Source organism: Myotis lucifugus, unplaced genomic scaffold (assembly GCF_000147115.1).
Source record: "Myotis lucifugus unplaced genomic scaffold, Myoluc2.0 scaffold_162, whole genome shotgun sequence".
Classification (NCBI taxonomy): Eukaryota; Metazoa; Chordata; class Mammalia; order Chiroptera; family Vespertilionidae; genus Myotis; species Myotis lucifugus.
Genome location: NW_005871210.1, coordinates 1389178 through 1413458, shown reverse-complemented (window position 1 = coordinate 1413458; position 24281 = coordinate 1389178). Strand labels below are relative to the sequence as shown.

Here is a 24281-nt window from a genome sequence, read left to right as displayed (position 1 = left end):
TCATAATTTTGTTTGGCCCTTGAATGATGTTATAAATATCCATATGGCCCACCCATGACCTAAAGCTTATGTAACTAAGATACTTGGAAGCAGGCACTACATTTAGGAATCATTTGTTTTTAGACAAAAATTAGAAGTTTATGCTTTCTGTGAATTTGTAAGATAGAAAGATCTGGGCCCTTCTAGAACTATCTCTGCTTCCCATTTTAAGGAAAACCAGGGATAAGTAGAAATGCCTGGTGCTAAAAAGTAGTGCTAAAAAGTTGTATGGGAACTTTAGAAAGTCTACAGTTGATAATTACTGTTTTGGGGCTAGAGGAAATACTACTTTTAAAATCTTGCTGGAAACATGTCTAAAATAGTTTATACAGGTAATTTAAAACAATCCTGACCCCAAAAAAGAACTCCGATTCCATTCTTCTCTGTGTACAAACTTGGTCAGAATTAGGTAACATTTTGGTATTTCAGAAGAATATATATATATATAAAATTTATATATATGTATATATTATTATTGATTTCAGAGGAAAAGGGGGGGGGAGAGAGAGAGAGAGAGAAGAGGGGAGGGGAGGGGAGGGGAGAGGAGGAGAAACATGAATGATGAGAGAGAATCATTGATCAAGCCCAGAACCTGGAATGTGCCCTGACCGGGAATTGAACCGTGACCTCCTGATTCATAGGTTGATGCTCAACCACTGATCCATGCGGCAGGAGCAAGAATTAATATTTTGAACACAATAGTTATTTGATATTGAATGATTTGAAAGTTAATTATTGTATCAATAGTTGGTTTTTAAAGTAGACTGGTGACATATGTCTGATGGTAGGTCACTCACTGTGTAGCTTTTTATAAATTTTATTTACCACTAGAGGCCCAGTGCACAAAAATTTGTGCACTCGGGAGGGTCCCTCAGCCCGGCCTGTGCCCTCTTGCAGTCTGGGACCCCCTCGGGGGATGTCCACCTGCTGGCTTAGGCCCGCTCCCCAGGGGAACAGGCCTATGCTGGCAGTCAGACATCCCTCTGGCAGCCCGGGAGCCCTCGGGGGATGTCCACTTGCCAGCGGGGAGCAGGCCTAAGCTGCAGTCGGACATCCTTAGCGCTCCTGAAGAGGTGGAAGAGGCTCCCGCCACCACCGCTGTGCTGGCAGCTGTCAGCCTGGCTTGTGGCTGAGCAGAGCTCCCCCTATGGAAGTGCACTGACCACCAGGGGGCAGCTCCTGCATTGAGCGTCTGCCCCCTGGTGGTCAGTGTGTGTCATAGTGACCAGTCATTCCCAGTCGTTCTGCTGTTAGGGTCAATTTGCATATTACCCTTTATATAGGATAATATTAATGTTTACATTATACAAATGTAATATAAAGACAAATATTGTAAGTATTACTTTTATTGTATAATAATCATTTGAAAACTAATATATCAAGATATAGTTAAAGATAAAAAATTAACAACTTTCAAAAGCAAAAAGTTTTATATTCTAATCAATTAATTCATGATATAAACAAACTTTGATCAGTTTTTGTGATAACCTTCTTCCCAACCTGTGTCACATTCTTGGAAGAATGCAAACGGTGAACTTTGGACCTCCCCAAAATGTTCTAATTTTTGTACTCAGTTTAAAACGTACTGCCTTTTTCAAATTCCAAGTAATCTTTTCTGCTTTTTGTTTTTGTTTATGTTCATTGGGAATGCTCATAACTTCTACATTCTTGGTTCGGTTTGGTCAGAGAGGTTTTCTATTTTCTCTCCATTCAAAACAATTTTAAGTATTTGTTGAATGAGTTGAACAATATAGCTTCAGGCAGTGGAAGCCATCCTTTTGCATCATCTTCATCCAACAAATATTTATATTTCACATACTCGTACAGCTCAGGAATGTGAGCTGACAACAAATCTCTGTCTTAACAAGGTAGAAGATCCAGTCCATCCCACTGTAGGCAGTATGCCCATTTACTTTGTTTTATGCCACCAGTGTTCTGTTTTGATCATTTAGTGGTATAAATCTACCAGAGAAAGAAAAAATAAGCCATATTTATCAAAAAATTTACATAATTTTAATAATCAAGATCTACAGGAAATGCACACAACAGATTTTATCTACTTTAAAAATGTAAGTGTCTGATGAGAGATACAGAGTATATTTGATACATTGGACATAGGAACATTAGTGACGATGACAAGATACAAGGTTATGACACTGTCTCTGATATTAGTTATAAGCAGTGAAAAAAAACAGTTGGAGTTAGAGTCAGAAGTGTAGGTTTCAGGTTTTGTGATATTGTGATCTCAGGGAGGCCAATTTGGTTTCTTCATGTGTAAACAGATGGCATTAAAAACTCTATGCTCAATAATGTTTGTTGCAAATTAATAATTGCTTACTTGGGATCTCATGATCCACAACTGCATGTTAGAGTCTTTAATCAACTGATCTATAAGTGAAACAAACGGGCTGAGCATTTACTGAACAAACTCCCAGCAGGTCATGATTTCAGCCCTCATGACAATTCTCTGATGTTTGTTTATTCATAGGAAACAAGGTATTTCGTAACAAATTGATCTATTAAGCAGAAACATTTGCTGACTGTGTAGCATTTCTAGATGTTAGGCTGCTGTTATTCCTTAAACCTGAATAAGTAGAAACATTTCAGGTTCCCATCAAGGTAAAGACTCAAAATCAACCAGTGATACTAATGATTCTCTGCAATGTGTGAGACATGTTGCTAGATATGCATGGGGATTAAAGTGTAAAACAGAGTTGATGTGTATCTATATAAATAAAACATAACTTGCCTTTGGGAGAGATTTTTATGGAGAGATGTGTTTTATACTTTCTGTTCAATGGAAACAAGGGTTAGGATTATGCAATGAAGAGAGATCATCTGGTAAACATCAAGTGTCCTAATTGTGTTTGATGTCATAGAGCTGAGTGTACTTCTGACTCATTTGGAATGATATTTCCTGGAAGATTTTAGACAGGCTCAACACCCAACATTCTTCATGTAGTTGAATGCAATTTTAAATAATAGAAATAGAAAAAGCATCTTCATGGGTTTGAATTTTTAGATCATTTAAAACATTTTTCTTTTTTTATTGTAGTAAAGTATACACAACATAAAGTTTATCATTTTCACTGTTTTTAAGTGTACCCTGGTATTAAATACATTCACATTGTGCAGTTGTCACCACCATCCATCTCTGTAACTGTTTTCATTTTTAAAATTGGAACTCTATACCTATCCCATATAATAAAGGGCTAATATGCAAATTGACCAAACAGCAGAACGACTGGTCGCTATGATGAGCACTGACCACCAGGGGGCAGACCCCCCAACCCCACCCAGTTCACGAATTTGTGCACCGGGCCTCTAGTTAAACAGTTACTCCCCATTCTCCCCTCCATCTAGCCCCTGGTAAACATCCACCATTATACTTTGTCTTTATGATTTTGACTATTCTAAGTACCTCATATAAGTGGAAACATAGAGTATTTGTCTTTTTGTGACTGGCTAATTTCACTTAGTATACTGTTCTCAAGGTTCACTCATTGTAGCATATTGCAAAATTTCCTTTTAATATAAAAAATTGGGATTTTGAACTCTTATAAAGTATTTGCTTTTATTAATTAAAAATTTTAAATAGAAACCATTTAAAAGACATTTATTTTAGTTTTCTAGTTAAGTCAATTTGTACTTATTCTGTTTCCAGGACATTTTATTAAAGACATTTATTGGAGATGGTTATTATTTATCATTGGCTAAATTAGGCAGACCATTCTGATCATTTGTCATAAACTGTACATTGTGATATCTAGAATTCACTTTTAGAAGCTGAATATTTTTATTTATTATTTTTTAAATATTTTTATTGATTTCGGAGGGGAAGGGAGGAGGAGAGGGAGAGAGAGAGAGAAACATCAGTGATGAGAGAGAATCATTGATCGGCTGTCTCCTGCACGCTCCCTACTGGGGATTGAGCCTGCAATCCAGGCATGTGCCCTGACCAGGAATCGAACCGTGACCTCCAGGTTTCTAGGTCAACACTCCACCACTGAGCCACTGGGGCCTGGCGAAGCTGAATACTTTTAGTTAAATAAATGAATATCTAACTTCCAGCTTTTTTCCTGCTTAATATTAGTCTTCTAAATTTCAGTATGGATATGATGGTCATATGTCATGATTAAGAAATTATTCTTCAGAATGTATGACTGTTCTTCCATTTCCTTATTATGATTGTTGAGTCTTCTAGGCTGAAGATAATCATTAGGCCAAACCCTTCATTGACATATGTTTTGCTCTATGGTTAGAAGATAGGCTGAACTGCTCAGATGTTATAGTGGCTTGAAGAAGGGGGGTAGGTTAGATAAGTACCTCTTAAAACAGCTCCTTGTTTAACACATAGATTCTAATAGCAATACAGATCAGAATTTGTATTTACCAAATCCAGGAATGGAGCAATTACATTTTTCATCTGCTTTCCACATTGACTGTGCCCAGGATGCTGAAGTCAGGTATTTGGTTTTGCTCTTTTAAAGTTTGGATGATTACAGTACAGAAGAATTTCTGTAAGTGAGTTGGCTCTTTGTGAAAACAGTGTATGAATTCAGCAGTGGTTTTTATTATCTTGAACTGAAATTTGATAGTATTTTGGCTTGTGAGTTTTTGGTTTACTAGTCTTTTGCCTTATTTTAAAAGGAATTGCAATTACTTTATATTTAAAGTTCTTTGTATATTTATCTGAAATTATTTTTAAACTGAAATTTAGGCCTCCAAAGCCATACCAGTCTTTATTTAAACCTGTTGAATAATAGTTTCTTCTCCAATAATAAATGAGTTTATTATATATGTTTCAGGAATAAAAAGGAATTTGTGTAGTTGCATAAAAATTATTTTGTAGAACCTTTAGCTTGACACACTGTAGAATTAGAAATGTCGATGATTTTTTTTTACTTCAAATTGAAAGCCGGGATTAGGTTTTATGCAGACAGGGACTGCCAGTTTGATAAATTGTATTTCTCTCTTAACTGCTTACCAATATCACATGCATGTCATTCAGCTTATTGTGTTATAGATCAAGCTTAATTAACCTGCCATTTTAGTATAGGTTCAAATATTCAAATGGGTAAGTTGTTAAAATTTCAGTAGCCATTTTATAAATTGGAAAATCACACGGGAAATACAGGTTCTCAGGATTAGCAAGGAGCTGTGTTTCTTAATGTACAAATGGCGTATATCTTGTCAGAATAAGAATGAGGTAGAGTATCAGGGCTGTGTTAAATTTTTTTTTTGTTAGTATAGCAACCTTATGCATTGATTAGTGTTTCACATTTCTAGGGCAGCGATTTTCAACCTTTTTTCATCTCATGGCACACATAAATTAATAACTAACATTCTGCGGCACACCAAAAAAGATACTATGTTTTTTGCTGATCTGACAAAAAAAAAGTATAATTTTGATGATGGGTGTGTCTTTTTTGTAATTTAACAATCTAAGGGAAAAGAGGTCAGTGCCCCTGACTAAATAGTCAAGTATTGCGTGTTTTAAAATTTCTTGCGGCACATGGGTTGAAAATTGCTGTTCTAGGAAGAGACAGATAGGATTCAAGGACCAGTAAGATATTTTTAGATTATTTCATCCAAAAATGTCATTTATGGAATACTATTTAGTAATAAAAAAGAATGAACTATAAATACAGACAGCTTTGATGTATCTCAAGAAAATTATGCTGAGTTAATAAAGCCAATCTCAAAAGGTTATACACTGTATGATTTCATGTTTATAACATTCTTGAAATGATAAAATTAAGAAGATTGAGAACAGAGTAGTAACTGCTAGGGGTTAGGAGTTGTGGCGATATTACTTTATAGAATACAAAATTCTCTAAACTTCATTGTTCCTAAAACGTTTTTAATTTGTCACCATTTCTTCTGTGCTTCTTCCAAGAACACTGTACCTAGAAGTAAAATGAAAAGTGGTGGTGGCAGCAAGAAAGAGAAAGAATAAAAGATAATAGATCTTTGATTTAATGAAATCCTATAATAAATTCAGGTTGAGGAAATGTTCTTCATATTTAGATAGCCTATTTCACCTTCAGGGACTCTTGTGTATGGCTTCTTTTATTCACTGTAATGCCTGAGAAATAGGTTCATCCATGTTTTGTGTGTATCCGTAATTGGTTCTTTTTTATTACTGTATGGTATTCCATTGTATTAGTATACCACAGTTTATTGTTTTTCTGTTGATGGACCTTTGGGCTTTTTAGCTATTAATTATAAAGCTATTATAGACTGAGAAAATATTTGTAAACCCCACATCTGATAAAGGACTTGTATTCAGAATTTATAAAGAACTTTTAAAATTTAACAATATGAAAACAACTCAGTGAAGAAATGGGCAAAAGACTGACATGTCACTACAGAGGATGTATGTATAGCGTGAAGGCACATGTTTAACATCATTAGCCATTAGGAAATACTAATTAGAACTACAATGTATATGCCTATTACAGTGGCTATAATAAAAAATACTGACAATACCAAGTGTTGCCAAGGATGTGGAGCAACTGGAACTCATACATTGCTGGTAAAAGTCAAAATAGTATATAATCACTCTGCAAAACAGTTTGGTAGTTTCTTACAATGTTAGAGACACTTACCATTTGACTCAGAAATGAGTGGAAGTGGAAGAGGACCAAAGAGGGGATAAAAGATGATGGAAAAAATAAAATAAACAAAACCCAAAAATGCTGCAGAAAGTCATTCCACAAGACAGAAGCAGTTACCACCTGAGATGCGATGTGATCACGTGTTAATCATTCCCCAAACATTGTTTATAAGTGGTGGCTCTTGGATTTAAATATGTAGGCTGTAGTATTTATTTTTGTCAGCAACATTACTACAGTGTTTTTTTCCCCCCGAAAATATGGCCTATTTGCTAAAATGTGTTAAAAATAACAGCGAATCAATAACAAAAAATATAACGTTAATTTAATTATAAACAAATCTTGGTTAAAAGCATTTTAAAATTAACAGAGTGTTAATGTTCACATATGACATATGGACTGGAAATTTTGTCAGTTAAATCCAACATCCATTAAATCAAGGTCTGCAGAATCGAGAGTTTAATGTACTTATGACAGACAACAACTCCACTAGATCTTATCTATGTTCTATATATTTAAAAAATCTCAGGCTAAGTTTAAAGGTCCCAAAGCCAGAAAGTAGAGGGGCTGGGATTTAACTGTAGTTGTTCAGTGCTCATTCTCTTTCCATTACACCCTACTGCTTTTCTAAATAAACTGAAAAAAACTAAACATTTTAATAACTAATAGAAACCTTATGGTAAGATATTTAGGTAATATTTAAAGAGATAAAGTTTTTTAAATTTAAGTAGTATTTTTTGAAGATATGTAAATTTTATTTTTAATTTGAATCACCACTAGGAGGATTTATTTGCCATCTCTGTGTTCTTAGACTTTAGCACACTTGTTTATTTCTTCCCCTATTGTATAATCCCTATGCATTATATCGGTCAGGAGGCAGGAATGTTGCAGATGTTTTTCTTTCAAATCTCAATTTGCTCTGAGATTTGGAATTAACCTTTAAAATGTTCTGGATTTATCCCCCATATGCCAAAGATCTGTAAATTTCTTTTCACGTGAGCTGAAATTTTCAGGCGATTGAGTAACAGATGTTTTCCTTAAAGGCAGTTAATGATCAGAAAAAGCACTTCAGTGTGGAAATACTTTAGGTTCCTCCTGTAATATGATCTGCACATACTTTCTTCTCTTGTGGTTCAATTGTTCATTTTCGAAGGGAGGAAATAACTGATAATTAAAAGATATATCCCGTTGATTTCCCCCCCTCAGAATAAACTGAAAATTACTTGGACTGACTAGGGCCACTGCATTCTGTGAAACTCACATTGTTTGTGTACTGTTGGCGGGCCTCATTAGGGGGTAAATTTGCTTTTTCTGTGTGTTTGCCAGTAACGATTCCTGTCTCTTACCGGAACTTGCCATTTGGATTTCTCCTTCTTAAACTGGTCAGTCTTAAACAGTTCTGACCTTTAGTTATTTTTCCTGCTCTCCATTTTTTCCCTATTATTCTTAGATTTTTAAATATTTAAAGCCGAGGGTATTGGTCACTGAGATATTGCCTGGCTGGGGTTCGGCAATGTGCCCGAATTTGTTGGGCCTCTCAGGGCCTGAGTTCTCTGTGCTTTAACAAATGAGCTACAGTTCTTAAGAGATCAGTGAAGCTTGTTTGTTGATCCTGTATTCTCATCCACAGGAAGTAGATCTTTGAGAATGTCTAAGGAAGGGTAAGTGAGTTTATTATTCTTTTTTCCTTATTTTTCTCAGCAAAGAGGTGTTCTAGTCATCTGAGTGAATTGGAAGATTAATAAGCAGTGCTTACCAGTTAGAGTGGAAGTAGAGATTGAAAGAAATTCAGCTGAAAACTTACATTGTTAGTGTTTCACATGTAATATACTGTAAAGGTACTATTGCTATTTTGAAAAGCAGCACTGAGGATGGATAATCTTAATAGGAATTTAGTGAGTTTAAACACCCTGTTTACTCTGTGGTAAACTTATTTTGGTTTTTGATAGAAAGTATTTATGAATATTAGAAGCAACCAGTGTCTTACCAAAGAGTTTTGCAAAGAAATGAGTGAAGTTTAAAAATTCAAAGGCATTTAAAAATAAATTGTACCTTGAGAAAATGGTGTGAAATCAGCCTATGATTTTGTTTCCTTCTGGGCATTGTTGGCAACAAATAATTTTTTTGAATCCCCTATTTCTCTTTACAATGTAAAATAGTTCTGATTAGGTTTTTTATTGTTTTAACATTTCTCGTTTGCTGCTGAGTCTGAATTACTGATTTTCTTTTTTGTGGTCACTATAATAGATAACATGTAGGTTAATGTCTGCATACTGTTGATTATCTCATTTCTAGCCTTCAAGCATACTAGACTTTAGCAGTGGTTCTCAACCTTCCTAATGCCGCGACCCTTTAATACAGTTCCTCATGTTGTGGTGACCCCCAACTATAAGATTATTTTCGTTGCTACTTCATAACTGTAATTTTGCTACTGTTATGAATCGTAATGTAAATATCTGATATGCTATATGTGTTTTCCGATGGTCGTGACCCACAAGTTGAGAACCGCTGCTTTAGAGAGACATTCCCTTTGATTAAATAGGACATAGATCTCTCAAAAAGACCTTCAAGAATACAATAATATTTTGATTTTTTGGAAACTCTTAGTTTCTTCCTAGTTCTTTGTTCCTTTAGAAATTTTGAAACAATTTCAGTGCTGTGCTTATAATTTTTTAAATCAAATTACGTATCGATTATGAACAAAATGAAATTGGCCTTCTCTACTGCTACTTTTAGACCTCATTATTGGGTAAAGAAAATGAATTATGGCAAATGTAATTATATTATTTTTAGACCACTCATGACTGCCTTTTAGGTTTATATGTTTTCTGACCTTTCCGTACTGGGTACAAATCTGCAGTTGTTAAATGATTTTTATGATAAAGATGATCACAGATGCTGATATATTTGTTAGTCTTGTACACATAGTTATTTATAAACCTGGTTTATAGATTTAAGAAGAAATATATTTCTAGGTGCAGTCAAAATTCTTGGGAAGTAATTTGTGCTAGTTTTCCCCTTAAGGTAAAGCATATGTTAGAATTGGTTAGTTAGGGATCTATATAAACCAAAGGACATTATAAGGGCTGAGATACTCTTTTAGGTTTATTCCAGGGGCCCCTAGGGCAATCTCTGTGTTGTCTGAATAAGTAATGAAACAAGTGTATTTGAAATGCATGAACACATACATGAAATCATTTAGCTTTTATTCTCCTTTGCTATCTTTAGAAATAAATGGATAAATTTTGTACTTTGGGATGAAAAGAATTTTTATTTTTACAATTTTTGTATATGTGATATTTTGACATGTAGTACAGCTGTCATTTGACATAAATGAAATCTTCTCCTAATAGTAATAGGAAAAGATCGTTATAAGAGTTAAATCACCAAAAATTATACTGAGCCTTATGTAAACTTATGATAATTGAGACAGTGTGGTATTAATATAAGGATAGACTTTTGTAGATCATGTAGGGAGTTTATAGATCCACAACTGATTTTCAACAATGAGTCCAAAGTAATTTCATATAGAAAATAAATAAATAAACATTTACTTCAAACCATATAAAAGTAATGTAAAATGGATCATGGGCCTATATATAAAAGTTAAAAGTAAAGTGTAGGTGAAAATATTTGTGACTTTGAATTAGGTAAAGATTTCTTAGATAAAATACATCAAAAGATGAAAGACAAAATTGATAAACGGCTTCATCAAAAATTAAAAAACAAAAACCTGCTTTTTGAAAGACACCATTAATAAAACAGACCAGGAGAAACTATTCTCCCCCCCCTTCTCTCTCTCTCTCTCTCTCTATATATATATATGTAAAAAACTTACGTCCAAAATATATGAAGAATTTTTACAATACAATAATAAGGCAAACAACCCAGTTTAAAAATGGGCAAAATATTTGAATATATACTTCACATACAGAAAAAGATATGGCCAATAAGTACTTGAAATGATGCTCTACATCATTAACCATTAGGGAAGTATGAGTTAAAACCTCAATGAGCTACTATTCCACCCACTAGAATGACTAAATTAACCAGAACAGCAATTTTCAATTTTTTTTCATCTCCTGGCACTCATAAGCTAATTACTAAATTCTATGGCACACCAGAAAATATATTTTTGGCTGATCTGACAAAAAATAGTTATAATTTTAATTCATTCATACCAGACAGCTATTGTGTTGGCTTTTGTCATTAAAAAAAAAAAAGTGTTTTTTTTTTTTTTTTTTATTGATTGCAGAGAGGAAGAGGGAGAGAGAGATGGAAACATCAATGATGAGAGAGAATAATCAATGGCCACCTCCTGCACACCCCACACTATGGATCTAGCCCGCAACTCGGGAATGTGCCCTGACCGGGAATTAAACTGACCTCCTGGTTCATAGGTCAATGCTCAACCACTGAGCCATGCCGGCTGGGTGGCTGTTGTCATTTTTTAATTTGACAATCTTGGGGAAAAGGGGTATTGCATGTTTTAAAAATTCTTGCTGCACACTGGTTGAAAATTGCTTAATTAGAATGACTAAAATGAAAAACATTGACCATGTGGAACAGCTGGAACTCTCCTGCATTGCTGATGAGAATGCAAAATAGAAAACAGTTTTAGCAATGTCTTTTATTTATTTACTAGAGGCCCTGATGCATGAAAATTCATGCACTGGAGGGGGGGTTCCTCAGCCCGGCCTCCCCCCTCTCACAGTCTGGGAGCCCTCAGGGTGTGAGGCGACACGGCAATCAGAGGAAAGCGACGCCCCATCACGCCTCTGCTGCTGCCACTGCCGGCAGCACAAGCCTCGGCTGGCCCTGGTTACCTGTGCCTCGGGCCGGCCCTGGGCAGCTGGGGGGCTGAGGGGACTGGGGAACTCCCGAGGCAGGAGCACCTGCTGTCCCCGCAGGGCTGAGGGGACTGGGCGCTGCCATCTTGTGGCTGTGGGCACCGCCATCTTTGAGGGCGGGGCAGTCAGTTAGCATATTCCCTCCTTATTGTCTGTGGGCGCCACCTCTTTGAGGGTGGGACAGTCATTTAGCATATTCCCTCCTTATTAGCTGTGGGCGCCGCCATCTTTGAGGGTGGGACAGTCATTTAGCATATTCCCTCCTTATTAGCTGTGGGCGCCGCCATCTTTGAGGGTGGGACAGTCATTTAGCATATTCCCTCCTTATTAGCTGTGGGCGCCACCTCTTTGAGGGTGGGACAGTCATTTAGCATATTCCCTCATTAGCTGTGGGCGCCGCCATCTTTGCAACGTTGTGAGGGCCAATTAGCATATTCCCTCTTTATTAGATAGGATTTTTTGTTAATCCTCACCCGAGGATATTTTTCCATTTATTTTTAGGGAGAGTGGGAGAGGGAAAGACAGAAATATCGATGTGAGAGAAACACATCGATTGGTTGTCTCCTGCATGAGCCCTGACCAAGGCTGGGGCCAGGGAGGAGCCTGCATCTAAGGTATGTGCCCTTGACCGGAATCGAAACCGGGACCCTTTGGTCCGCAGGCCGATGCTCTATCCACCGAGTTAAACCTGCCAGGGCAGCAATGTCTTTTAAAATCAAACATAAACTTACCATATGACCTAGTAATTCCATTTTTAGGTATTTGTTTACCCAGGATAAATGAAAGCCTATGTCCACACAGATTTGTATAGCAGCATTGTTTATAATAGTCAATACTGGAAACAATCCAAAATAATCCATTAATTGAATAGGTAAACAAATTGTGGTATATCCACACAGTGGAATAGTACTTAGAAATAAAAGAACTAATTATGGTACATATAACAACACGAATGAATCTCAGAAATATTGTGCTAGGAAAAAGAGGCGCAAGAATCAACTACATGATGTTTAATTCCATTTATAAGAAACCTGAAATGACAAATCATAAATCAGTGGTAGCCTGGGGCCAGGGGTTGGGGAGGCTATTGCAAAAGGACATTAAGAAATGTTTGGGGTTGATTATGGTAATTGTTACATCAGTGTATACAATTGCTGAATTTACCAAACTTTACACTTAAAATGGGTGAATTTTATTTTAAGTAAATCATACTTCAATAAAGTTGGTGGGAGAGACGTGAACAGCTCCTTAACCTGCTTATTTAACTTTTTGTAAATGAAAAGGTATTCTTAATTCATATTCAAGAGAATATATTTGGGGAAATATAGGTGCTGTGGGATGAGTAATGCAGGAAAAAATGCACCCTCCTTTCAGTGTCATGATTGAACCCTAGTCTTCTACAGTTGTTAGAATGCCTTTTATTACTAAAACTGCTGCTGTCTCAGGTAAGAGGCCAGAATGAGTTTTATCATTTGCTTTTAAATTCTAAATTTTGATTGACCTGTCTTTTTCATTATAGGCATAGTCCATAACTTGTTAATTTGTCCTAATGATAACATGGATAATTGTATTTTCTTCTCTCATTTTTATCCCACAGAGTTCAGTTTTGAACATTTGCTGCATTTTATAATTTATCCTGTCTACATTGGTCTTTACTTTAAAAAAAAAAAACAGGGAGAAAAGTAAGAATTTAGAGGAAAATGGGGGGAAGGAATTGGAAAAAGTAAGTTTAATTAGACTGAAGTTTCAGAATAGTAAATTTATTTGCAGAAGTAGTTATCTCTGGTTTCTCCCTTAATTTGTATATTTTTCTTATTTTATTAGTCCTCTTTTATTCCCTATCGTCCTGCTCTTATTACTGCAGTTTCTTCATCTGAGAATGAAAGTGAAGGGAATATTAATGTCTCTTAAACATTTTTAATGAATCTCCTTAAAGTTTGCTTTAAAATCTTTGGTGGAAACATAGTATGATCACTACTCTTAAAAATTTTTCACTTTTAAACATCTCTGAAATTGGGCTGCATCTAGCAGTATAACCACCTACAATTGAGTTCTTCCAGAGAGCATTTCATGTCTTTTAGTCACCTAGGGGGACAGTATTAGCCATCTCCTAGTAGTGTGAATGCAGGCATATGGCTCTTGTTCACATTCTCTGGGAGGTTTTGCCTCTCCCTGACTCAGAGGCGGAGATGCACAGATTTTCTCTCTTGCTCCTTCTATGCTGTAGATTTATTTCTTCTTTATCCTCTTATTATGGATATTCTAGCTTTGATATATCCCTTTGATATTCTAACTTTACGAGTTTCTGAATTAATTTATGTTTTATTTTAGAAATGATAATATTCTGCTTGTTCAGACTTTTAAAGCAAGGTGCTGATCTGTTACAATCTGATAAACCAAATATACTCTTCCTGAGGTTGTTCCTCAGAGAAAATATTAGGACAAATTAGTAAGCAGTAACTGACTGGATTTATGAAAATAAAAACTAATGCTACTAAATAAAATATTTGCTTTTATAATATAGTCCAAAATTTCTTGCTGTGTCTATATACCCATGGTATTTGAACTTTCAATTTTTAGGAATCCATTTCATAAATTAGAAAGTTCTTACCTATATTTTTTAGATTACCAAGATCTAAAAGTGTACTTTTTACTGAAGGATGGGGACACTAAGGCAAACTATAGTCTTGCCATTAAGTTTTTAACAACTTAGTTGAGAGATAATTTGCATACCATTCAGTTCACCTTTTTAAAGTGTACATTTTTTGACTGGCTGGTGTGGCTCAGTGGTTGAGCGTAGACCTATGAACCAGGAGGTCACGGTTCGATTCCTGGTAAGGGGCACATGCCCAGGTTGTGGGCTTGATCCAAAGTGTGGGCGGCCGTGCAGGAGGTAGCCAATCAATGATTCTCTCTCATCATTGATGTTTCTCTCTCTCTCTCTCTTCTCCCTTCTTCTCTGAAATCAATGAAATATATTAAAAAAAATAAAGTGTACATTTTAAAAATATGTATTTTTATTGATTTCAGAAAGGGAGAGAGAGAAAGAAACCAATGATGAGAGAGAATCATTGATCGGCTGCCTCCTGCATGCCCCACACTGGGGATTGAGCCTGCAACCCAGGCATGTGCCCCTGACTGTAATCTAACCGTGACCCCCTGGTTCAATGCTCAACTGCTGAGCCACACTGGCCGGGCTAAAGTGTACATTTCAGTGGTTGTAGTGCACTTAGAGTTGTGCAACCAATACTACTATCTAACTTTAGAACATTTTCATTACCCCCAAAAGAAACCCTGTACTCATTAACAAAAATTTCCCCAATCCCTTCCTCCCCACACAGCCTCTGGAAACCACTAACTGCTATTAACTTTTTAGTTTAAGTTTAATTTTTAGTTCAGTTAAACATTGTCTTTGTTTTTTGCAAGGTCCTATGCTAGGTATTGGATTAGAACTCTTTGAAATCTTTGGGTGTTCTAAATAAAAGTTACTGCAGGCACAAATATTTTTATCTGTCCTGTACTTAATTTTTTTTCCTAGATTAGTTTTCTGATTTTTGTTTCTCATTTTTCTATTTCCTTTTAGGAAAACCTCTAATTTATTCTCTAGGACAGTGATTTTCAACGCTTTTAATCTCATGGCATATATAAACTAATTACTACAATTCTGTGGCATATCAAAATATATATATATTTTTTGCCAATCTGACAAAAAAAAAGAGGTATAATTTTGATTCATTCACACCGGGCAGCTATTGTTCTGTTGGCTATTGTCATTTTTTAAATTTGACAATCTAAGGAAAAAGAGGTCAGTGCCCCTAACTATATAGTCGGGTATTGCATATTTAAAAATTTTTTATGGGCACTAGCCGGTTTGGCTCAGTGGATAGAGCGTCAGCCTGTGTACTGAAGGGTCCTGGGTTCGATTCAGGTCAAGGGCACATGCCTGGGTTTCTGGCTCAATCCCCAGTAGGGGGTGTGCAGGAGGCAGCCAATCAATGATTCTCCTCATCATTGATGTTTCTATCTCCCTCTCCCTTCCTCTCTGAAATCAATAAAAATATATTTTTTAAAAATGTCTTATGGTGCACCGGTTGAAAATAGCTATTGTAGGCTAATCTTTATTTTTCATTGTTTTGTGTAATTAACAATAACTTGAATTCTCTCTTTAAAAATATCTTTTTCATCACTGATATTTTGTTCTAATGAGTGGAAAAGGGAAGAATTAAATGTCAGTTATATCGTGCAGTGCCTGGCCTCAAAGTTTATAATCCAGTTAAGAATACAAGAACTACCTACATATTTTATGTATGTGACAAAATATAGTAAGTGCAAAAATAAAGGATTTTGCATATTCAGACCTTTCACCTAGATCACAACTCTATATAATTTAATTGTTGGTGAAATCTCTTTAGATAGAAAAGTAATCTGAAACCCAGAAGCTCACTGTCACATAGTTCTTGAAGTCAATAGTTCTTGAAGAAGTCACTTGAGATTGCTGGGTCTTGAAAAATAGGATAGAGAAAACTGAGGAAGACATTTCAGGTATAGGGAACACCATAAAACAAAGCCTCAGTGGACCTTTCTGGAATAGCAGGTAGTTCATTTTGATTATTATAGCAATAGGTGCATGATGTGGAGAATGTAACATAAAACTGATTTTGGAAAGATGGTGAAAGTCTGAAGTTCATGAAGATAAACTTTTTTGTAAAAAATTTGTGATTTTTATAAAAATTTGTAATTTATTAGTGGGCAGGTAGTGAAAAATGTCTGATGGTTATTAGGTAGAAGAAAAACATGAATACAACTGTGCTTTAGGACAGTGCTTCTCAAACTATATATGATGAAAGACCAGTTTTTAAAAAAATTTCCAATTTGTTTCAAATGAGTACACTTATATAATGTAATAAAAATGAAATACTAGAAAATGAAGAGACATAAAATGTACATCTACTTTTTTAATTACACATTTAACAAATAAAAATTTTCTGTCATTGTTATAAAAGTTTTTAAATATAGTTTCTGTATATATCATGTCATGGATTAATAACAACTGTTCACAGACTAGCATTAGTTTGTGGACCACATTTGGAGTAGCACTACTTCAAAGCAATTAATTTGGCAATCGTGTGTAAGCAGAATAATTAGGAGATGGTTGCTAAAAAATTAATGAGTTTCCCTGGCCAATGTGGCTCATTGAGTTGGAGCATCATCCAATACATGAAAGGTGTTGGGTTCGATTCCACATCAGGGCACATGTGTGCACATGAGCCCATACTCTTTCTCTCCTATTCCTCTCCCTTCTTCCCTTCTCCGCTCCCCCCCCCCCCACCTCTTTCCTTCCCATTCCTCTCTCTTTCCCGCTCTAAAATCAATAAACATATCCTCAGGTGAGGATTAAAAAAAAAAAGTTAATGAAGACCTGGACAGATTGTTAGCAGTGTGAATTGAATAAAACATCTGGGATCCAGAGACATTTGGAAATTTAAATGAAGGCACATGAGATTATTGAGATGATGTGGATTTAAGGGAGAAGAAAGAATAAAAAGATATTAACTAGATTTTTAGTTTTAAGTGGGAAAATTAGAGTGCCAGTAGCAAAAATAGGAACTAGTTTGGGGATAAAACACTAAATTAGGTTTTTCAACAAAAATTTACATAATAACATTTTTCTATTAAGTTAAATACACACGTATACACACAGAGAGAGACATCATTTGGTTCCTAATCTCAATTTGCACTCTCAAAAAAGCATTTGTAACTTTTTCTTTTCTTTTATTGTAACAATTATACAAACCTATAACCAAAGAAGGGAAGAAGATTGCCCAAGAAGATTTAATACTTGTATCCTTAGTTTCATTTGTTGTTTCAGTAACTGCTTTGGGCACTTGGCCAGGAAATTGTGACTCCTAGGCAGTGGGAGGAGTTAGGGATAAAGTTCACCGTTGCCAAAGAAATTCTATTCCAAATGGATTTGTGTGGAGCAACAGTGAGATCCAGTGACAAGTTAAATTAGACACAGAGGTGTTTTCTCCAACACTGTCCCAGAAGTTACATGCTGTTGAGGGCCTGGTTTCCGACTAAAAAATCTTTTTGAAGTTAGGTTAAAGTCATACAAAAAAAATTATCCCAGGGATTTGAAGAAGAATTTTGTTATGACTTCAAGAACTAGTTGATTCAGATAGTTTCACACTTTGCAAAACGGCAACCAGTGACAGATGAGGTAATGCTGCTTTGAATTATGTGTTAAATATCAAAACCATTGAATTTGCTATGTACAAAATTTCAAATTTAGTAAATTGCATGTTCATGGTCCTTATGTGGGAAAATATTAGATCACTCTTCTTAATTCATATTATATTAATAGTCTTTTATGGTTAATATGTATGTTTACTTGTATAGAATTTCTTCATATTTCATGCCTTACTACAGTGGGATATGATAGTAAGAGCTGTTACATTTGTCTTTGTGTTGGAGTCTGTGTCTGGTTTTATGTGTTCCTGTGTCTGCTTCCTAAAGATTGTTTCTCTTGTTCATGCTCAAATCTGTATCTTGCAGATGACTTAGTGTGTATGTAGGAATTTCTGTCTTTTCAGGTTGGATGCGTTAGTTCAGTTATGCTTTTTAGGGTGGCAACTTTGTACTTTATTTAAAGCAAGCTTTGGAATTTAACAAATATATTTAAGCTCTTAAAGATAGAGGTGGAATATGTTTCACTGGTTAATAATTTAGAAAGTGACACAGTAAACAGGCATTGGCAAAGATACAGTCAAGGTCCTGAAACCAATAGAAATTTTGGATTCTGCAGGGCAGGTATCTTTTTGTTTTAAATGCGTGGTGGGACAGTGAGCCAGTCTTTTAATTGATATAGTACCTAATACTTGCTTTTAACAGTAAAGAATAATCATTAGTTTGAAGCCAAGAGATTGTTTTCCTTGAAGACTGTGTCCTGGAGACATGGTATTTCTGGCTCAAGGCTATTCTCTGCTGTGAGTGCATACTTTCAGCATTTGAATATTTATTATCTTTGTAAAATGTAGCATATACTATATTATTGCAGTTATCTGTAATGTAGCTGTTACATTTTATCATTATAGGTTTCCTTATGCATTTTAGATATTTGCACAGGAATTAGATTGAATTCCCTATTGCCCCTCCTCCCATGTTTTGTAGCATAAACTAGGGAAAGAACAGAGGAGATGAGAATATATGTAAGGTTTTTCTTTTTGCTTCATAATAGACATGAATTAGAAGGGGAGATAGGAACGATTGTTTCTTTTTTAAGTTCAGTAATTGCTTCTGTGGGTGAAGGTAACTTACTTTGAATGAAAATGAAAAGATATTTGGTAAAAGATCTTAATGGGAAAAGGTCTCACTTCCTAATTTTAGGTACTGAGAAAGTTTCTTAGCTCTGACTACTCCTTGAAGGATAGCTTCTGGAATATATGTCACAAAATGGTACTTGCTTTGTTGTAGGCATTTAACAAATGTGTTGATTGAAAAAAGTGACCAATCAGTCAAAGAAGAAAGAATGCGATTTGATGGATATTTAGCAGTGATTATTTTGGCAAAAACAATAGATTTTCATGTTACTGACATATGTCATTTCTAGAGTTTGTATGGATAATACCCAAGGTGCATTATGATGTTTATATCCTTTAAAAAAATATGATAAAGCCAAGAGGCTTAATTTCTTTTCTGGCCAATAAAGGAACTAGTAAAACATCTTGCTGGGTCTGTTTATAGTTTCTTTGTATCTTAAGCACTGATTGAGTGATATTAGCAAAGTTTCTTTTCTCCCTGATTTTTCATTGTGCCTCAAACCAGCTCCCATCATATTTCTATTAGAATCAAAACTGTTTCTTTTATTGTGTGGTCCTACATATCTCTCCTGGATTGTATCACAAGGAAGAAAAATCTTCCCAGTCGTTCCTGCCTGAATTCCCACAGAATATTTTAGGCATGTCAGCTGTTTGGGCTCTGAGCAAGGATTTGATCCAGTTGGCACCCTAGCCTGAATTGAAAGTGTGTTTGAAAAGCCTAAGCATCAGTGGTAACATTGTTTCCAGAGTTAGAAACATTACTGTGTTTTTTACCCCTGTTGTGACTTCAAAAGGATTTATGTAACTGGGGAAAAATGATAATAAAGAAGGCGCTCTTATCAGTAACAGCAGGGTGAAGTTTGGTAAAGTGCTAGAAGGGTCATGGTGATATATTTGAGGTAGTGGTAAGTTTTTGAAAAGGTTTGGGTGGGTGTCATTTATTCTCTAGCTCTTTGTATCTTTCAGCTATCTGCTACCCTAGCGATTTTCAACTGGTGTGCTGCAAGAATTTTTACAACATGCGATACCTCACTATTGAGTCAGGGACACTGACCTCTTTTCCCTTAAATTAAAGAAACGACAACAGCCAACACAACAATAGCCGTTCAGTGCGAATTAGAAGGGGAGATAGGAACGATTGTTACTACTTTTTTGTCAGATTAGCAAAAAAATATTTTTTGGTGTGCCACAGAATTTTACTAATAAGTTTGTGTGTGCCATGAGATGAAAAAGGTTGGAAATCACTGCGCTACTCTTTTCCTCTTTCCTCCATCATTTACCCAAGACAAAGTAAATATTGATTTTCTAGAAGACCAGGTTATTCTAGGGAAAGAAAGTATAAATATTTTAAATAACATCTCTCTCAGGAACTAATTTTATAGAGCTAATCGAGTGTGCATAGCACACGTAAGATGAGTAACGATTTTTATATTTTTCAAAAAAGCTCTGAATTTTAAGGGCCAATTGACTTTAAGTTATTGATTAAAGTATTTTAAGCTAATGTTTATTTTTATTCATTTAAAATGGATACATTCTGAGATAAGAGGAAATGTTTTCTATTAAAATTTAAAACACTATATATGTTGGTGAAGAGTTAAAAAAAAATCAATACCTAGATCAGTGGTTTCCAAACTTTTTTGAGTGTTTCATCACTTAAAATATGTAATATTCATTCTTGCATGTACTTACTTACAAATTATATATTATCCTTATTTATATATAATAGAAAACATATACAAATTAGATATTTTAAAATAATGAAATAAATATAAGTAGAAGATCTAATATCTTCTTTTTTCCCTAATAGAGTCTTCTGCATTCCCTGGTGCAGTTAGTCTTCTTTGGAGACTATTGACCTAGATCATTAATGGGCGAGGGTAGCCCAGGCATAGTCATTTTTAACAAGTTTTCTAGGTGATTTAAAGCATTCCTTCTTCTCACAGTTACTTATGAAATAAAGGCAAAGAAGCGGTTTAGCAATAGACCATAAATCATTCAGAAATTTTGGCCACAAAGCTGGGGTTCAGATGGAAAGGCAATACTTATTTTCAGAAATGATTAAAACTTACCCCAAAACACCATCATGGTAATGATCTACCATACTATTATATTTTTAGTTTTCCCTTCATAGTGATCTTTTTGAAATTTGAATTCGATTATTTCATTTCTTCAAAATCTGATCATTTATTCTTGCTTGCAGGATAAAGTCCATGATCCCATAGCAAGCAAAATCTTCATGATTTTGACCTCTGTTAACCTTTTTTGCTTCTTAGCTTTTATTGCTCCTTCCCTCCATCCCTGTTCCTCTAGAAAACCTCGTTTTGCTAAAACAAACAAAAAAGCACAACCAAAGAAAATTCAGCTTCAGCCTTAATAAATGTTTTATCATTCATTATGAACCTTGTCCTTGCTTGGTTATTCTGCCTGGGTTGCCTTTCTTGCTTTGTTCTACTGGAAAGCTTCTATTCATTGTTTAAGATTCAGCTCACACATCTCTTCTGATCTCTAAACAATTGGTGCTCTGTCCTTCATGATATTTTATAGCATTTATTGACTTGCTATAATTATTTGCTTTGTAAGTCCTACTCCTGCTAGGCTTAATCTCTCAAGGGTTGAGATTCTAAGTTAAAACAGAAGTTCCTTGAGGGCACGTACTCTTTTGTTCACTGCCACATCATAGTTTCTAGCACAGGGGTGGGCAAACTTTTTGACTCGAGGGCCACAATGGGTTCTTAAACTGGACCGGAGGCCGGGAACAAAAGCATGGATGGAGTGTTTGTATGAACTAATATAAATTCAAAGTAAACATCATTACATAAAAGGGTACGGTCTTTTTTTTTTTTTTTTAGTTTTGTTCATTTCAAACGGGCCAGATCCGGCCCGTGGGCCGTAGTTTGCCCACGGCTGTATCTAGCATATGGTAGGCACTCAAGTATTTGTTGAATGAATCTCTATTTATGTCTTTAGTATCTGGCATCTGATAGGCTGAAATGAACCTTTGTCTATTAAATAAATTACAAATGAATGAATTATAAAGCTCAGAAATAAACCTATTTTATGGGGTTATAATTTGAAAAAAAGCTAATTTACTCAAATTTTGACTACATGGCATTGTTAATATCAAAACACAGTAAGAAAGTCCACATATTTTCATGTAACCTCTCATTTCACTTAAGGTATAAAAAGGACTTGAATAATTTTATTATGACTTACTAGTGACCCAGTGCACGGATTCATGCACATTGAAAGGAAATTAATTAGAAGGTGGCCAGCAGGGCGGGATTGGGCGATACGGGCCAGTCACGCCCTGGAGCCAACCTCCCACGGTCCCTCCCTGGCTTCTGTGGAGTGAGTGGGGTCCCTTCTGCAGGTGGGGTCCCTTGGCCTGACCTGCAAGGATTGGGCCAAAACCAGCTCTCCAACATCCCCCGAGGGGTCCCGGAGTTTGAGAGGGCACTCTGCAAAGTTGCTTTCATACAAAGTGTGGAACTCAAATGCAAGTGTGTAGTAAACCAGATTCGGGCCTACAGTGCCCCAGCAACAATATAACCCACGGCTGAAGGTGGAATTGCATGGCCCCACAAGGAATTGGGCTCCCTCCTCTTGCATGGCCCCACAAGGAATTGGGCTCCCTCCTCTCTGGTTTCGGGGTGTGTCACCTGAGAACTGCCACTGCCAGGTCACTGCAGCTAGGCAGCTCCTGTGTTGAGCGTCTGCCCCCTGGACACTTGGCATATTAGCCTTTTATATAGAGAGATATTGGTACTTAAATGAGAAAATGTAGAAAGATAGCCAAATAATTTTGTTAAACTTAATTTTTTGTTGTTGTTTCAGTATTAATTGAGATATTGTTGTTTACTCCTTTCTTCAGGGTGTTTGTGAACCGAAGTTTAGCCATGGAGAAAATAAAGTGTTTTGGTTTTGATATGGATTATACACTTGCTGGTGAGTAGCACTTTTTGATTGTCTAAGGTTGCTTTGGATTATCACAGTAGGCAATTGAATAAACACTTATTGATTTAATCATATATTTAGCTGCTTCTGTTGAGATTTGTGAGTATTGAAATTATCAGATATCCTTGACATTTAATTTGGTACAGATAGGTAGACCATGTGCTAAGTTATTTTCGAGACCCTGGTAAGAAATGATATGGTGAAGTAATACATTTTGTGTATATTTGGGCACTTTTGGCTTTTATTTTATTAAGCTGTTATTTATATCTTTCGCTCTACCACAAGGTAAATTTTTATCAGTTAAAAATTTTAATGTTATCTTTAAAACAAATGGAAAATGTGTTCATTTTTCATTGAAATGACTGCATACATACTATGTAAAGACTTTTAACAACTACAGCTATTAGCTTTGTTCAATATCAAATAGACCTTAAACACTAGCACTGAGATATATTTGAAGTAATCAGTGCCTTAGTCAATAGCTGTAACATCTTTTCAGAACTTGCAAAGTTTTCATTAAAATATTTGCAGTCTGTTACAAATATTAATGAAAATATAATGTAATTTAAGAAGTACTAGGGATGAGGGACTAAGTTGAGCAAGTGTGTACAGCTATAACACTCAGAAAAGAATGTTTAGAAATTTTCTCTAAAATATATTGTTATTAAATACACAAAACCCTTTAAATTGTATAAATTTACTTATCTTCAGGAAAAATTTTTATATAACAGTATTAGAAAACTGACTTGTTTCAAATTTTAAAAATCTCAATTTGATGTTCAATTTAGGCTACAAATATATATAATATTAATGTACAAAAATGAATAGATGCAATTTATAGGTACTTGCCACATAGATGTGGCCATGATATTTACCAAACAAGTTATGTATTAAAAACATACACTGAATTATATGAATTTCTCTCATCCATACTTGTTACTTATTTGGTTTCCTGTTACCTTAAAGTTGTTTTTGCAACATTTTGATTTTCCTAATTGGACACAGGCACTTTTGGGAGCACTTGTCAGAAAGCAGGTGGAAGCACTGTACTTTTTCAATGTAGATTTTGCTGTCCAAATCAGGAGAAAATCCTACAATCTCTCTTCTTCCTAGAATTCTAGCTCTTCGGGGGACGGAATGGCAAGGTAGCTGAAAGATATTATCTAGGTAGAAATAGAAGTTACTGGGGTCAAAAAATGACAAACTTTCCTCCTCTTCGTTATTAAGACATTTTTTATTTTTTTAAATGTATTTCTTTATTGATTTCAGAGAGGAAGGGAGAGGGAGAGAGAGATAGAAACATCAATGATGAAAGAGAATCATTGATCGGCTGCTTCCTGCATGCCCCCTACTGGGGATCGAGCCCGCAACCCGGGCATGTACCCTTGGCCAGAATTGAACCTGTGACCCTTCAGCCTGCAGGCTGAAGCCAAACCGGCTAGGGCTATTAAGATATTCTTATTGAAATAGTTCAGTAAGTATTTATTGAAAACCTGTAATGT

At 35.5% G+C, this 24281-nt stretch overlaps 1 protein-coding gene across 11 annotated transcripts in view; it reads left to right on the top strand.

Annotated features, from left to right (window-relative positions):
• The window catches only part of NT5C2 (5'-nucleotidase, cytosolic II), a 122793-nt gene that overhangs the window by 60587 nt on the left and 37925 nt on the right, over window positions 1–24281 (top strand). For 8 of the 11 annotated variants that reach the window (XM_006095914.3, XM_006095915.3, XM_014461901.2 and 5 more), the window contains exon 3: window positions 22697–22770. In XM_006095914.3, the coding sequence (XP_006095976.2) occupies window positions 22697–22770 (74 nt within the window). Of the gene's footprint in view, window positions 1–8286; window positions 8318–17707; window positions 17727–22696; window positions 22771–24281 lie in introns of those variants that run through there. The other 3 variants (XM_006095918.3, XM_014461902.2, XM_014461903.2) reach the window with 2 other exon arrangements.